The 15,650-nt window shown below is 41.4% G+C and overlaps 2 protein-coding genes across 2 annotated transcripts; both read left to right on the top strand.

Moving 5' to 3' along the window:
* The first annotated feature begins 230 nt into the window (after positions 1–230).
* On the top strand, positions 231–8,092 carry LOC139222242 (solute carrier organic anion transporter family member 1C1-like). The gene is made up of 14 exons (XM_070854216.1): positions 231–332; positions 2,034–2,175; positions 2,317–2,449; positions 2,553–2,680; positions 3,814–3,960; positions 4,070–4,168; positions 4,865–5,086; positions 5,188–5,352; positions 5,885–6,080; positions 6,200–6,365; positions 6,581–6,765; positions 7,122–7,186; positions 7,357–7,474; positions 7,564–8,092. Exons 1-14 carry the CDS (start codon positions 231–233, stop codon positions 8,090–8,092), a joined length of 2,397 nt encoding a protein of 798 aa, XP_070710317.1.
* Positions 8,093–13,020: 4,928 nt separating this feature from the next.
* On the top strand, positions 13,021–13,995 carry LOC139222205 (calcitonin gene-related peptide 2). The gene is made up of 3 exons (XM_070854182.1): positions 13,021–13,100; positions 13,583–13,723; positions 13,821–13,995. The coding sequence occupies exons 1-3, from the start codon at positions 13,021–13,023 to the stop codon at positions 13,993–13,995; spliced, it is 396 nt and encodes a 131-aa protein (XP_070710283.1).
* The last annotated feature ends 1,655 nt before the right edge of the window (positions 13,996–15,650 follow it).

Below are 15,650 nucleotides of genomic sequence, written 5' to 3'. Positions count from 1 at the left end.
TCCTTAAAGTAGTTCTTCTCTTCATGTCACTACTGCAGGTTATTATTTTCCTACTGGAGAAGTTCTATGAATAAACACATTATTATTATTAAAGGGTGAATTCAATCAAAAAAACGCATTACTTTAGCCTGACCTTCCTTCTTTTACTGTCTATTTATTGTCTGTGTCTGCTTTTTCTCGCGGTGCCTGAGGACCGGCAGGTAGACCGGCACACAAACGCTGAGTGTAGGATGGAGGAAGCAACAGAGGACAGAGACCAGATGACCAGCCAGCACGCTCTGTGCGAGTCTGACCAGAAGAGCAGAAAGCGCCCTGGCATCTCCACCCTCAAAGTACTAAAGCTACCTGTGATCAACGCTGTTTTTCTCCATGGGTTCGCTCTGCTGATGCACTCACAGTAAATTGCTCGAGACAAAAACACCAGTTAAAAGCCTTAAAGGCAGCACGGTGGTGCAGTTAGCACTGTCCTGTCACGGCAAGGGTTCAAACCTCAAGAAGTGTGTGATGGATGGATAATGACGTGCATCAGTCTTTACCCCAAAGTGGGCAGAATCACGCCAAGGGCTGATGTTATGTTGTTTTCGAACATCTTAGCAGGCCACATTTCTACTCTGGATGAGCATATCAACATTTCTCACACACTTCAGTAGCAGTCCTGAGCTCTGCCACGCCTGATTGCAGCACTACATCAACATGTGCAAAGCTAATGGAGCCTTTCTCCCAAAACACATCTATGCAACAATTTCATCCAAGACTTTTTCCTCATTGGCCTCAGCTCAGTCTGTAGATAGTCGCTTAAAAAGTACATTTTCAGAATCATGCACAACCAAGTACACTCACATAAAATATATAAAATTGTATTGGCTGCTATTTAGTTTTCTGCTCCGCATTCTTGAGTTTAAAAATATCTCAGAAATATGGAGCCATTCCTAGACTTTACCTTATTCAGACAAGGAAGTATGTTTTTTACAGTTATTACAACATTTTTTTAAAAATCTACTAATCCAAAATGTGTATAGATTACATTTACTTCCCATTTTACAATGCTTCAGCTTTACTTTCATCCACGCACAGATTCTAACTCATTCCTCGCCTGCCCTTCGTCACCTCTTCACTTCATCATATCTGTGGGACAGTAGCGTCCAGAAATCGTGTGCTTATAAAACCATTACTTACTCAATAAAAAAAACCACACACAAAAATAAGCAACATCCAAATAAAACAAGAACCACAACACTGCCATAAGCGGCCAATTAAATCACTTAAGTTTTCCCAGCATGCCCCTCTCACTCTTCAGGCCATCAGTTGCAGTCTCAGCATGAAAGTTATTTTTTCCCTTGTGTGAATACCTTTAATAACTGACTGCCATGTATCATAGGTTGGAAGGTTACTGTTATTTCTTCTCCCTTCTTCCATCACTGCTCATGTAAAGGCCCCAAAGATGGCCAACAGTGTTCTTGGGTAACTGAAAACCGAATACTTCATAAAGGAAATCAAATATTGCCCTCCAAAAGACGGCACTTACATGTATATGGGTTTCAGACTCCTCTCCACACGTCCTCCAACACGCACTTGTTTGATTTCGGTCGGATGTGAGGGTAACTATTTTCCACTCAAAGTAGCTCCATAAGTGACTTTAAGAGTTTCTGAACAGGTTTTTTCCCAAACTCCCCCAATTCAAGCTCCCCTCCCATTGTTCTTTAATGCTTTGTGTCTGTTTCATGTGCTCTAATTAAGGTTTTCAAGAGAATTAAACCCCAAAGTGGTCCATACCTGTCAGGTTTGAGCTGAGAATGAAAGCCTCTGTAGCAACACAGCATAATAAATGGAATATTGTACAAAGCAAAACATGCAGGAGAATTGCTATAATCCCCATTGGGAATTAACTCAATAATAAAGAGGCTCGAAGGGGGGCCACACACAGTAAAACCAAAGACTGTAGAGGCTGCAGTGGGTGGGGGTGTTTCACGGCTGTGAAATATATGAAATATTAGCTTATTTTGATGACTCGTATTTCCTCTTGTGTCTCCCAGTTGTTTATAGTGGCGCTGTCCTTCGCCTGTTTCTCCAAGGCTCTGACAGGAACCTACATGAAGAGCTCCATCACCCAGATTGAGAGACGCTTTGACCTCTCCAGCACGCACATTGGACTTATAGATGGCAGTTTTGAGATGGGTACCATCTATCTATTGATTTAACACAAATGTATTGAGCACTTGGTGAAGACTTTTGTCTCTGCCGTCCTTTTCTGTTCAACTGTGTAGCTGTTGATAAATGATTTCTTCTGCTATCTTGGTTTCTCTTTCTTGGAGGTAGGCAACTTGTTGTTTCTTGCTGTGGTCAGCCATTTTGGGGCCAAGCTACACCGGCCCAGACTCATTGCTGTGGGCTGTCTCCTCATGGCTGTGGGGGCCTTTCTCACTGGCCTGACACACTTCTTCATGGGACGGTAAACTCCAACAAAGCGCCTGTTGTTGCAAACCTTTGAAAGGAAAAATGACCTCCAAATGATCTTGATCAATGCTTCATTGTGGCACCTCTGGTTTCCACAGCTACAAGTATGACACAATCATTCAAGCCCTCCAGAATGACAGTGTGAACATCGCCGCCTGTGTGGATCCTCTGAGAACAGAAGATGAACCAGAAATTCATATAGAACCTTCGGTGGAAGACAACAAAGGTAAGACTGCATGCTGAGATCAAACAGGTGGCAAATTCACAATGATTTCCACTGAAATATCAGTGATTTGGATTTCCATTCATCTAATTTTGCTATTTTTTGAGTTTCATGCAAGGAGAGCCACAACAGTCGTATGCAAAGAGTCTGTCTTAACATGAAACTTGGTTGAAACCTTTAATAAGTCACTGGCTTTCTTTCAACCATCCCTGGAATGCACTGATCCTGGTCTGACCTTCAAAGCCACTCGCCTCCCTTGCTGAGTACATACTGCTCAACAACTCCACAGTGGCTGAAAACTTCAGCCCCAGAGCTACACCTCTTGGGTTGCTGATAATTGAAAACTTCTGCAACTTTGAACTAGCAGTCCCGGTAAAAGGACAAATCTCCCCGTCCCCTTTATTAGGGCTAAAACCTCAACAGCCAGTCTGTATGCACACCGCAGAGCAGGCCAACAAAAGCTGAAAGCTAGAAAAAGAACAAGAAAAGAGACGGAATAATATGTGAGACCATCAGGTCCTTTAGCATCACTGAGGGAGCAGACGTCTGTAATATTTATGGTAATAAATTACAAAACACAAAAATACATGTGTATGGATTCTCCAGTGTTTTGAGGAGGAGCTCTTGATCCAATTAATTCTACTTCCCTGAGATCGGCTCCAGACGAAATGTTACTCCAGTCTTCCTATTGTTGAGCCATAATTAATTCCTCTTCTCACAAAAGCATGGCATACAGTCACAGACGGCAATGTATTGATCCCGTTCAGCTATTCTGATGAGGTTTTATTTAAAAAGAAACACAATGTGGAAGTCATATACTATGCAGCAGTGTAAGCTTAAAGCCACATCGTATTAAACTGACCGAATTGCATTCATACATCTGCTCTTAGGTGGTAATTGAGGTGGCAGACGTTATACTTTATTCTCTCTTTCTCTCTCTTTCATGCAAACTTTAATGTTTTTTTTTAAATTCAACTTTTGATACACATGGACCAAAGCTGCCTTTTATATTATATAAGAGTCTGTGAATGATGCAGACACTACATGTACACACACACACACACACACACACACAAACATTACCAATTTATACAAAATCCATATCATGCATTAATATCATGTGTGTCTTTATGGAGCCTGTGTGAGGGAGTCTGGCTCCAACATGTGGATCTATGTGTTCCTGGGGAGCGCTCTGCGGGGGATTGGAGAAACACCGGTCACACCTCTGGGCATCTCCTACATTGACGACTTTGCTAAAGCAGAAAACTCCCCCTTCTACATAGGTAAAACATTTCAAATGTATTCCCACTGGAGTTTAATTGATTTCGCCGCCTCTCTTTTAAACCACATCATTTAAAATGTTCATCTTTTCTATTATTTTGTGATTTGCAGCTTGTCTTCAGACCATTACTCTCCTGGGCCCCATGTTTGGGTTCCTCCTGGGCTCCTATTGTGCCAAACTATATGTCGACATTGGATATGTTGATCTGGGTAAATGTAACGCATTTGTTTTGCAAGTGTTATGATTAGCGCTCACTATAAACCCTAGCATTAGATTAATTAGATAAAATCTGCAATTGAAAGTCTTTTTCTAGGCAACAAAATTGGCAGCTGCAATCAAGCACTCATTGTTTCAAGCATTACCAAGAATTTAGGTGAATCTGACCCCTCATGGATGTAAATGGCCGCCATCACAGGTGCATGAGATGAGCGACTGAAAAATACGGCTGAAACGAGTCCTGTGTAGACAGGCCGACAAGGGGAATTTTATGTTTTGACAGAGGAGACATGGTGACCCTGTCTGGAGCTTTGGCTCAGACAGATTTTGCCCTTGCCTGCTGCTCATGGTGCAAAGGTCTGACAGGCTACCATAAAAATAGGCTGCACACCTGTCAGAACAGGTTAGCGAGGGCTTGTCTGGGTATCCCTGTGAGGAATTGTGGACTCACACAGATAGATAAAACAAAATCAATAATTTATTTGTAAAAAAAAAAAAAAAAAAAGTGTGCAGTGTGTCCCAACCCTGATTAATAACGTGCAATTATGCTGTTCTTTCAAAATAAAATCTGTTGTCCGATGTGGTCGCTTCACACAAAGGGAGTGACAGATTGAAATTACAAGTGAAAGTGATGGATTGAACACACATCAGGCTGTGAACTCACTTCAGAAGTCTTTTCTGTCGTGCAGAAGCTGTGACCATCACTACTAAAGATGCCCGCTGGGTGGGTGCCTGGTGGATGGGCTTCATGGTGTCCTCAGCCCTCCTGCTCATCTCCAGCATTCCCTTCTGGTTCCTGCCCCGCTCGCTGCCAAAGCAGGAGGGAGACGTGAGCAGGAGTGAGAACCAAGAAGGGACAGAGGATTCCCTCAACAACTCTCACAACCTCAAGCTGACTGACATTGCTAAAGGTTGAGACAGTCCTCTTTAAATATACATTTAGTTCAAATTTGATGATAAATTACAGCTTATGGTTATTGCTTGTATCTTTACCGGACGCCTTTTTCCGCAGCGTTTCTTCCCTCGCTGAAGCGCCTGTTGGGAACTCCTGCCTACTTCCTGCTCCTTTGTGGGAGCATCCTGAAGTTCAACTCTTTCATCGGCCTGTTCACCTTCAAAGCCAAATACATGGAACAACAGTTTGGACAGTCTGCATCTAGAGCCAACTTCCTCATAGGTAAAAAGAAACAAATTGTATTAATACAAAATCTTGACAACCTTGAACTTTCAAATCTCTGCTTTTCCCACAATGATTGCTAAATAATGTTAAAGGTAACATTTATGGGAAAGTGGTAAATATTAAAAGTCAGACTGGCTGGTTGCTAACTTCCCCAACTTTTCTTCCTTTAAGATTACACAAGTTTTATCGAGATGAGTATTCACAAATATGACATTACAATAACTTCCCCACATATTGCTGGATATATATGTATAGTCGGTAACATGGTCAGAACCAAGCTATCATCAATTGTTGTGAACGCCTCTATTGGGAGCCAAGAATGCAGTAATTCACCCAACAGTCTGTAAGAAACTTAAGAAAATAATCAGAGTTTTACATGATTAGGCAGCACTCGTCCATCAGATAAAGAGTTGGCCGTGCCTGGTGTCCCACAGTGCACTTAAAACTACTGCTAGAACTATTTTAAGGTGTCTGACAGCGAGAGGCTTCCTACTGTAAGTGTCCAGACTCCATCACGTTTTTCTTCTAGGTATGTTGAACCTGCCTGCGGTGGCGGTGGGGATCTTCCTGGGGGGGCTGCTGATGAAGAGGTATAAACTGAGTTTGGTGTCAGGAGCTCAGCTCTCCTTTGCCACGTCCTTCATGGCTTATCTGCTCCTGCTGCTGCAGTTTGGCACCAAGTGTGATAACATCCCAATAGCTGGTCTCACCATCTCATACAACGGGTCAGTGCTGAGACATGAAGGGCCAAAACTATGTAGTATGTACATATGTAGGAACTCTTACAGCCTTTTGGAAACACAGCCTGCAGCTAACATAAAGACATACCCTCTTTGCCCTGCAGGACGCAGATTGTATCTTACAACAGGGATATGCTCTTCTCAGAGTGCAACAGAGACTGCTCATGCTCAGCAGAGGAGTGGGACCCCGTGTGCTCAGACAGCGGCATCACCTACATCTCTCCATGCATGGCCGGCTGCCTCAACTCCAGTGGATACGGCAAAAACACAGTAGGGCTGCGAACCGTGGCTGCACGAACACACAGCGTTCAGAGTAAACCTGCTGATCAGATATTTGATGAGTTCTGTTCATTTGAGCAGCAGCACCATTACTTGATTTGACATGATTATTAACAGCCAACCAAGAACATTTGACTGAAGGAGAGAAGTTAATCCTAAGAACTCCATTACAGCCCATTACATTGCAGTTTCTTTCTCTCTACCAGGTCTTTCACAACTGCAGCTGTGTGTCCACCTCCTTCCCCGCAGGCAGCAGTACGTCCGTGAGGCTGGGTCAGTGCCCACATGCCAAGGATTGCAGCCGCAGTTTCACCTCCTACATGGCTGTATCTGTTCTCAGCTCCTTTATCAACTCTCTGGGAGCCACGCCTGGCTACATGGTCATCATACGGTCTGTGCACCCAGTCCTGGCAAGAGGGAAACAGTGACAGCTGGAAATATTAGACTTAATGTATATAACTAGTATGATTTGAGCCTGAGTGGCATCACAAACTTTGTTTTGATGCTGTTAACAAGTTAAAAACCTAATTTTACCAGTCAGTCCTTTGCATTTTAAAGAAATTGTTCAACGTTTTGGGAAAATGCTCATCTCTTGGCAAGACAGCAAATACACATATTGCCAAGGAGTCAAACTAATGACTCAAACGATTAATGTCTTTAAATTATTTAAATACACTGACTGTCATTGCAACCTTTTAGAAAATGATCTATATGAATGAACTGATGTTGATGTTGTTATAATTACAGATGCATCTCACCAGAGCTCAAATCACTTGCACTGGGGATCCAGACGTTGGTAACAAGGACTCTTGGTAAGCTTCATCACTGTCAGTGTGAGAGGACTTTCTGATGTCACATTTAGTCTAGCTGGAGTGCAAATGTGTGTATTAGTTTAGATTAATTAGATAATGTGAGAAATATGATTGAGGAACAGTGTTCAAATGTTGTAAAAGTTCATATTTGGGTGATACTTCATCTGTAGGTGGAATTCCTGCACCAGTGTATTTCGGAGCCCTGATTGATTCAACTTGCCTGAAGTGGTCAATCAAAAAGTGTGGGGGCAGGGGGGCGTGCCGCATTTATGATTCTGCTATGTACAGGTACGCCATGCTCTACAAATGTGGAAACAGAATACGATTGCTCATATTCATTTTGCGCGAAAGTGTCCATCTTTTATCTCTTCTTTCAGGATCATCTTCCTGGGTCTGATCACGTGCCTCAGCGGTTCCTCCTATTTCTTCATCATTGCCGTCATCATCCTCCTTAGACGTCAGTTTCGGAAACCAGATCAAAAAATAGAGACGCAGCGTACAGAAGCTTCCAAGGAAATTGAACTTCAGGCTCCATCAAATCTCACAGAGGATCAGCCTGGCACTCCTAAACCTCCCAAACTGCCTCATGCTCCGAAAGTTTGGATAAAGATTGCAACAGAGCTCGAGGAGGGAGATGAGGTTCACACAACAGAGCAGCTCCCCCAGGATGGCAGACTCATCTCCACAATTAACTCCCAGGAGAAGCCGCAGCCCAAATCCCCGACAGATCCAAGCGAGGAAGCAAAGATAGAGACGGATGGGCAGAATTCAGAGGAGGAGGGAAAAGACGGGAGGGAGACGAATGCAGTGGTGGAAAAAGAGAAGCTGGACCATCACAATGACAACAAGGACCAGTTAGAGAAAGAAACTTCACTCAGCGAAGAAACTGACGGCCCACAAAACTAAGCTGTGCAAACACAGGGTCAAACAAGGCCAACTTGAACACTTACTGAAAGGTTGGCCAAAAGTCATTTTTACTCGGATTGTCAAGAGGGATTGCTTTTTCGTCTGGGCTGTAGCATGCTCTATGCTAACAGTATTTCTCCCTCTTTTACTACACTCTGCTGTTATATTACAGACCTGAAGAGGACTGTAGCTGTAGAAACATAGCACAGGACTTGGAATAGAAATGGAATAGAACTGGATGTGCACATTGACCAGCAATTCAAAATGTTGGCTCATGTATGCTCACGATCACACAGAAGCCCTGCAAGGCCCACACTGAGAAACCTTAGAGAAAACTTCTGTGCCAACATGAATGTTTTTATTTTTATGTCAATAAATGAATCATTGAATGAGTGATATTATAGTCACATTCAATTTCGCAGCCTCAAAAACATACTGTGTTTATCATACTGTGGATACAAATAATTAGGCTTTCGTTGCTTCCTCACAGGTGGTTTATGTTCTGAAAGTGTAAATTCAGAACTCAATTTAGTTTTCAAATGTATGTCATTGTTAACTAAACCTGCAATAATTGAATTTCAGCCACTTGGGGGCAGAGCTACGAGCTGTAAATACAATACTGACACATTATTACCTTATAAAGTTGAAGGGGCAACATGCAGAGAGTGGCTCATTTACACCTTAAGCAGCCACGGAGAAACATTAGCATTCATTTGCCATTAAGGTTCCACCTGATGAGCTGAAGTCTAATACTTACTCTCCTTGAAGCTTCTGTTTGCTCCTCAGCAGCTCCTGAAGTAAATATCTGTTTATTTAGCTGTCAAATGCTCCGTAATGTTGTCAAGCTGCTCACTTTGTCCCTCTGCCGTTTGGTGCTGGGCAGGTAATGCCAAACCAGACTAGTAGAACTTTTTACTTTTTTTCTGACAGCAGCTGTGTAGTGACTGTAAAACCAAAAGAATCAGCTAAAAGATGCTGTAAAGTTCTGTCAAGCAGTGAGGATCTGCAGAGTAAGGAAAAAACTGCCTGTGGGTTCATACAATGAGTGACTTCTTTCACACTACACATGTTTTAAGCCATTGTTGACATGAGAATACTGATTATAGCAGCTTTAATGGTAAAAGGATTCGTTTGTCTGAAAACAGGTACGTTTCATGTCTTAAATTAGTTGCAGATTGCAGTAAAATAGACCTTTAATGTTCCCTTTTATTATTGAAGATGATCCCTCACTCTTTGAATGCTTTCTTTCAACCACCACTGTTTGGTACGGTTCAACAAGTTCTTGAGCGACTGCATCACAAATAGGAAACTCACCACAGGTCTAATTTGACATATTAGCTGCCAAGAGTTCAAAAACACGGTATTAGTACACGCCTACGTAAAAGAGGCATTAGTGCTATAAATAGCCTGGAGGGAACAAAACAGAGAAATATTTGTCAGACAGCACATCCACTAACATTCTTGACCAAGGAGTCATTCATTTCTATGCAATTAACGCTGACGTTAATGTTTATTTGTGGATGTAACATGAGGGCTCCTCTCTGGACGAAGCAGGCTGTTATCCAAGCGAGATTTTAGTGTCGTTGTAATGTATTGCACACACACCTGACTATCTGTCTATTTAAACATTATATCAAGCAATAGTGGACACATTCCCAGTTAATAAACAGTTGCTATCAGAGGCTGCAATGCCATTACCTTGACTGGCACTGGCTACTTACCCACTAATCATTCCCCAGTGGCTTTTGATCCCTCTTATGTCCTTCGCTAGAGGAAAACTATATTGAGTTTGTGTATTGGAGCTGTCAAAAGCTTCCTAAATCTCTGCACTGAGTGTGAAAATGGACACAAATTGGCTATATAGAGGAGCTGCTGACTGGAGAATCGAATAAGAAGAATTTCAGATACCTTAAAGATTGTGGCGCTTTCAGTAAACTAAAAGTTAGCTGTTGTATCAGTGGTTTGCCTCCTGTGACCAGAGCAGGAAATTGAGCCGCCGCCCATGAAACATCTGGATCGTCACTGTTACCAAACTAATCCAAGGAACAAGGAAACACAATGAAACAGGAGAGCTCCAGTCTGAGTTTCCCCAGACTGTAAAAACAGATTTAAAACCCTACACATGCACACCCCTAGCCCTCTTTCTTTTCTCTGTCTTCCCTTCCAGTCTGTCCTTTCTTTGTGCATACTAACCTTTCTAAAAAAAAAAAAGCCTCATATCCACCAGAGTAATTAAATATTTAATTGGTTAATTATATATTAAATCTAAAGTTTTTATTAACCAGCGTTTTTATAATTGCATTAACAGTCACTGACAAAAATGCAGAATGAATCACTTGTTTTTAAATTTTACTTTGAAATTGTTCATCTGCAGAAATCACCTGCAAATAAAACTGAATAGAGTCATAACATTGATTCCAGAAATCTACTGTACAGGCAAACTGCATACTCCATGTAGAAATCAGAGAAAAATCCTCTCACATTGTCTGCAGCTACTGCAGGTTTTCTTGGGAAGCTTACGGGAAACACAGGGAGGTGTTTGTTGGACCTTTGTGGGTTTGGGGGTGTTGCACAACCATTAGGACTGCACTACATCTCTGTATTAGCTCAAAGCCGCGGTTAAAACCACTGGCAATTACCAGCAGCCTGCAGCCTGTGGCAGCATCTCCCCGAGATGACAAGCATTCATCAGACACGCGGTCATGGTTATCATTTCAAATTTAATGTCTTTTTTTCAGCCATTCTCTGATAATTACATTTTTATGGGTGTATTTCTTTCAGCCGTGGTGGCTACCACTGCCCCCACTGTATCTGTATCTATATCTGTGAAGCAGACTCTTCCTTTTCTGTCTAATCCAGCTCATGTGCAGCAGAGGACTTTTGCAGAAAGTGAGATTTAAAGGACCTGTACACCCATTTTGTGAACGCACTATTTCTGCTAAAATTAGAACAGATTTGCTATTTCACATTACAGACTCTGTATTTGTGTTTTTCTGTCTGACTAATATGAAGTGGGCGTGGCTTCGACTGAAAAGACAAGATGACAATGATGAGAGCAGTCAGAGTCATTTAATGCAGATGGGGTCATAAAAAAAACAAAATTAGCTAAATGACATCTTTCACATTACACATAGTTATCTGATTCATCGTTAATATTTATAGGAGCTTTAAAGTTACCAAAAAATAAACCAATTTTTCAGGAAACTGTTGCAAAAAAGTGTGACTGCTAATCAGCACACGTGCTAGTAAAGCGTTAACTCTCAAGTTTTACCATCACTTCATTAATTAATACTTTCTTGGTTGTTTGTGACGTGTCCTGTCAAAATAATGAGGCAACATTCATTATTAATGAGAATTCATCTTCACATTTATTATTCACGGCTGATGAAGCCCCGCGGGGGGTGGGGTGGGGGGGCGGGGGATCAGCAGGGCCAGAGTTGGGTGACCTGAAACTTTATTACGTGTCTCAAGGTAAATAAGAAGACAGTTTTCCTCTCCCTGGTGTGGGTCTATGACGGGTCAGTCCCATCACGGATGCTGATGACAACGATGACGAAGGTGATGATGAGCATCGTGACGTACAAAGGTGTGTGTGTGTGTGTGTGTTTATGAGTGTGTGTGTGTGTGTGTGTGTGTACTGTGAAAATGCATATTTTTCACAGTTCACAGGTTTTAAGTGTTTACATTAACGTACTGCTGAGTGTGCACACAACATATGTGAGACCCTCTTGGACTTCCCTACATCCCCACACACCCCCGTCCTCCCCCCGTCACCCTCCTCATTCTGTGTAAATGAAAATGCAAGGCTATATTTGGAGAGAGCTGATGTCACAAGTGCTTTGAGCGATGAGCCTATAACTGTTGGAGTCGCTTTGTGTGACAGTCTGACAAATCCTGGACATTGACAGGCTGGGATCTGCTGCCCACTGGCTGACACAACACAAAGTAAGTGCTCTGTCTTATAAAGGCTTTATTTGTCTTTTACACACCTCCCTCTGAATCTTTTGCATATATACAAAGGATGTACTACAGGAAATGAGCAGTGTTTTGTTTGTCTAATGACAGTTTTCTTGTAGGTTTGAACAGGAAATTTTGCTGAAACTCTACTTCTTTACAGATTTTTTTTTTTAGATCTTTAAATCTGAGTTGTGTGTTGGTCAAATAAACAAAATTGCTCTTTGTTTCAAATTCAACATCCAAAACAAGCTGAAATGATGCAGAAGAGATTCTCTACTTAATATAAGGAATCACTAAAAGCCTTCAAATAATTTTACACTTGGAAATATGACATACAGAAGCTTAAATAAAGTATTCCAGCTTGTGCACACAGGATGTATATATGTGATGTCAAATGGACAGAAAATTAACGTGCAACCATTTTTTTGAGCAAAAAAACAAAACGTTCTAGTTTCTCAATCGTGAGGATTTGCTCATTTTCTTTGTCTTATACAAGAAACTGATTATCTTTGGGTGTTGGACTGCTGGAGAAAACAAGCATTTTAAAGACATCACGCTGGCTTCTTTACATTTTCTGGCATTTTCTGGACAATATTAACCAATCAAACATTCAAATAATTGGCTTTTGGTAAGTGTTTTAAATTAGAGTGGAGGTGGATTATAGATTGTATAGATTTAACAGTATTTGTCTTCAATATATTTTTTTTTAATTTTTATAATACTCTGTACTCTTCTATACAACTATAGTATTTTACACTTGGTTGCATGTGTTGAATTCTAACAGATAATGTACATTAATTCATAAGTTTCTGTGATGCTGTCTTTTGGTCAGATCTCCATAGTTAAATAAAGGTTCATTACAACAAATAAAGCAAATTTGGCTGGTTTGCTCTGGTTTGCTCTAACTCTCTGTGGCAGTAAATCAAACTGTGTTGCATCCACTGTGTTGATCCAGGTAATCACCCTACACTATGTATCACCTGAGGGTGCCTGTGCTTCTCCTCATGCTGCTTGTGTTGCTGCGCTGCGTCACTGCTGCTCCACGCCACAGGTAAATGTATATACCACAAGCAGAGCAACGAGCTCTATGGTGTGTTTGTGCAATGGCCTGTGAAAAAAAAAAAAAAAAAAGCATGGATTCAGAGGTTAGGTGTACAATTTAAACAATTAAATCAAGCAGGTTTCACTTTGCAGAAGTGTTGCTCACATTATATCAGACACCAGCTTCAATGAATATTGTCTTAACAGGCGGGAAACCAATGACCAATTAAACTACTCCCATAGCAGCTGAATATCATGCAAATTATGCAATAACAGGGGCTGTAATGTTCAGGGTGAGGAGCAGCAGGGCACTGATAACTCTGGAGGTGGAAGCCATTTGTGCTCATCTGTGGGAAAGTGCCTCATTGTGCAACACAGAGGGCACTAAGTGGCCCCTTTTTCTTCTTGCTCTCGGGACTAGTGGATGTTCTGAAGAGGGTATCATCAGCTATCAGTGTGAAACGGTTTGGCCCTTTTGCCTTTGTGAATCAGGTACTTCAGTCCCAGCTCATCCAGCGAGCTGGAGAGTGCTCTCCCAGACACTGACGGCTGGTTGACTCCTGGGCTAATCTCCAACCCGTTCCTCGGGCTAATGGGTGTGCGACCTCAAAGGGGCCTCACAGCTATGAACAGGTACATTTAGAGAAATCAGCAGCTGCATTAAATCCTCACTTATGATTTATCAATGAGTGTTAGTGCATCTCTCAGTTTCTTTCTTTTACCCCTCCAGTCACCACATAGAGAAGAGGAAGTGCAACACAGCCACCTGCGTCACCCAGAGGCTAGCAGACTTCCTGGTGCGATCCAGTAACACTATCGGTACCGTCTACGCACCGACCAACGTTGGATCTGCTGCATACGGAAAAAGGGACCTACTGCAGCCTCCCAGCTACCTGCCTCTCTAGTACCGACTGAGGAAGCTCCAGCAGCACTCCCAGTGCTCTGATGATATATCCAGACATCTTATGTAACAATGATAGTGAGAATGATGTTACTAATGATGACACTGATGGTAATGATGATTATTATGAGCAAAGTTGTCTTGTTTATTCTATAAACTTTAAGAAACAGTGCCTTTAATTTAAAACCATCAAAGTCAATACATGTTGTTTTTTTTTCTGGCTTTGTGTGTGCTGTGGCTCTGTTGATGCTGTTCCACAATGGCATGATGTAAATATAAAAATACATCACAGTAAATAATAAAACAATGAATAAAAGAAAAGCAGATGTAAAGCCATATGAAATAAATGTTATCTGTTGATTTTGATAATAAAATTGCAAAAATATATTTTTAAAAATCTTCATGCGTTTTAAGCCACATTATTGCAAAGCATGACAACTGCCTGCAGGAGATAAGGGCTGTTAGCATGTCATCAGCTAGTGCTCCTAAATGAGATATCATTAAAACAAATGAGTGCTACATTTTAACCAGTTGCCTCCCCATGTCCCACACAAACTGACATGCAAAAGGTCAGATGAAGATTGAACGCATTAATGAGACGCTACAGTGTCACGTGCTGGGAGCTGCCACATGGAGGAGGAATGCTTTCCACCCTACATGAGTTTAGTGTTGACTTAAAGAGCACTGCATGCTTGAATCATTGCCTGGGAACATGGAGGCCTAAAACACCCACCGACATTTGGTGAATACACTCTTAGCCTAAACTTCCTGGTTCAAACTCGGCCTTCCGTCTTAAGTTATCAGATCAAATCAAGTCAAACCAAACTTTATCTATTCTAGTCATACATCAAAACTCCAAAAGCTGAAGCTGAAGCATAAGAATTACATAATAAATAATTTCGGACAAAGAAGAAGAAAAAAATTAGATTTAATAAGATGTAACGTGATAAAACTAGTAATACAAGTAAAGAAAAAAGTACTGGTCATACTAGATAAGAGTAAATGTTGTTCACACAGTGTTACGATTTAGTTACCAGGATTTAGACCACGTTTAAGTGTGCAGTACCTCTAAATTCAAACCCCTTGGCGTTTACAGCCCAATAAATACAATCAGGTTGATTAACTGTGATCCCTTTATGTGATCATACTGGAGGCAATCCCACAATCTCAATTCAACCCCTTGCTATATGTATTTCACTGGGACTGTCGTTTTTGGTTGGGTTAAGAGTAAAAATGTATTTCAGAGGCAGCATTATTTCAATAATATGATCAAGGGCCCCACAATTTATTGAAACACATCTACAAAAACATCTAATAGCACTTTTTTACCAATGAAAAATGTGTTTTGTGTTTTTATTTTCTAAGCAAACCCCATTTGTCCAAATACTTTTGTATGACAGAAGTATGATCACAGTGCTGCAGTCCATATAGTCATGTGTTTTCTTCCTGCAGGGGGTTATTCAGGGTAAGGTAATGAAAATCAAGAGGGGAAGTGTGACGCACAGCATTAACCTGTGTTTGATTACCAGTGACCCGATCATCTCAGACACTGACATCAATACTCCCATGCATGGTTAACACCGGCATAAAAGGTTTTTCAAAAATAGAACAAGTGCTGGCTTTTGCTGATGAATCCAAAAACAACGCAGCCATTATCCG

The sequence above is a fragment of the Pempheris klunzingeri genome, chromosome 22, assembly GCF_042242105.1.
Source record: "Pempheris klunzingeri isolate RE-2024b chromosome 22, fPemKlu1.hap1, whole genome shotgun sequence".
Classification (NCBI taxonomy): domain Eukaryota; kingdom Metazoa; phylum Chordata; class Actinopteri; order Acropomatiformes; family Pempheridae; genus Pempheris; species Pempheris klunzingeri.
The sequence above is the reverse complement of the archived record's forward strand: the minus strand, read 5'-3'. Positions and strand labels throughout refer to the sequence as shown.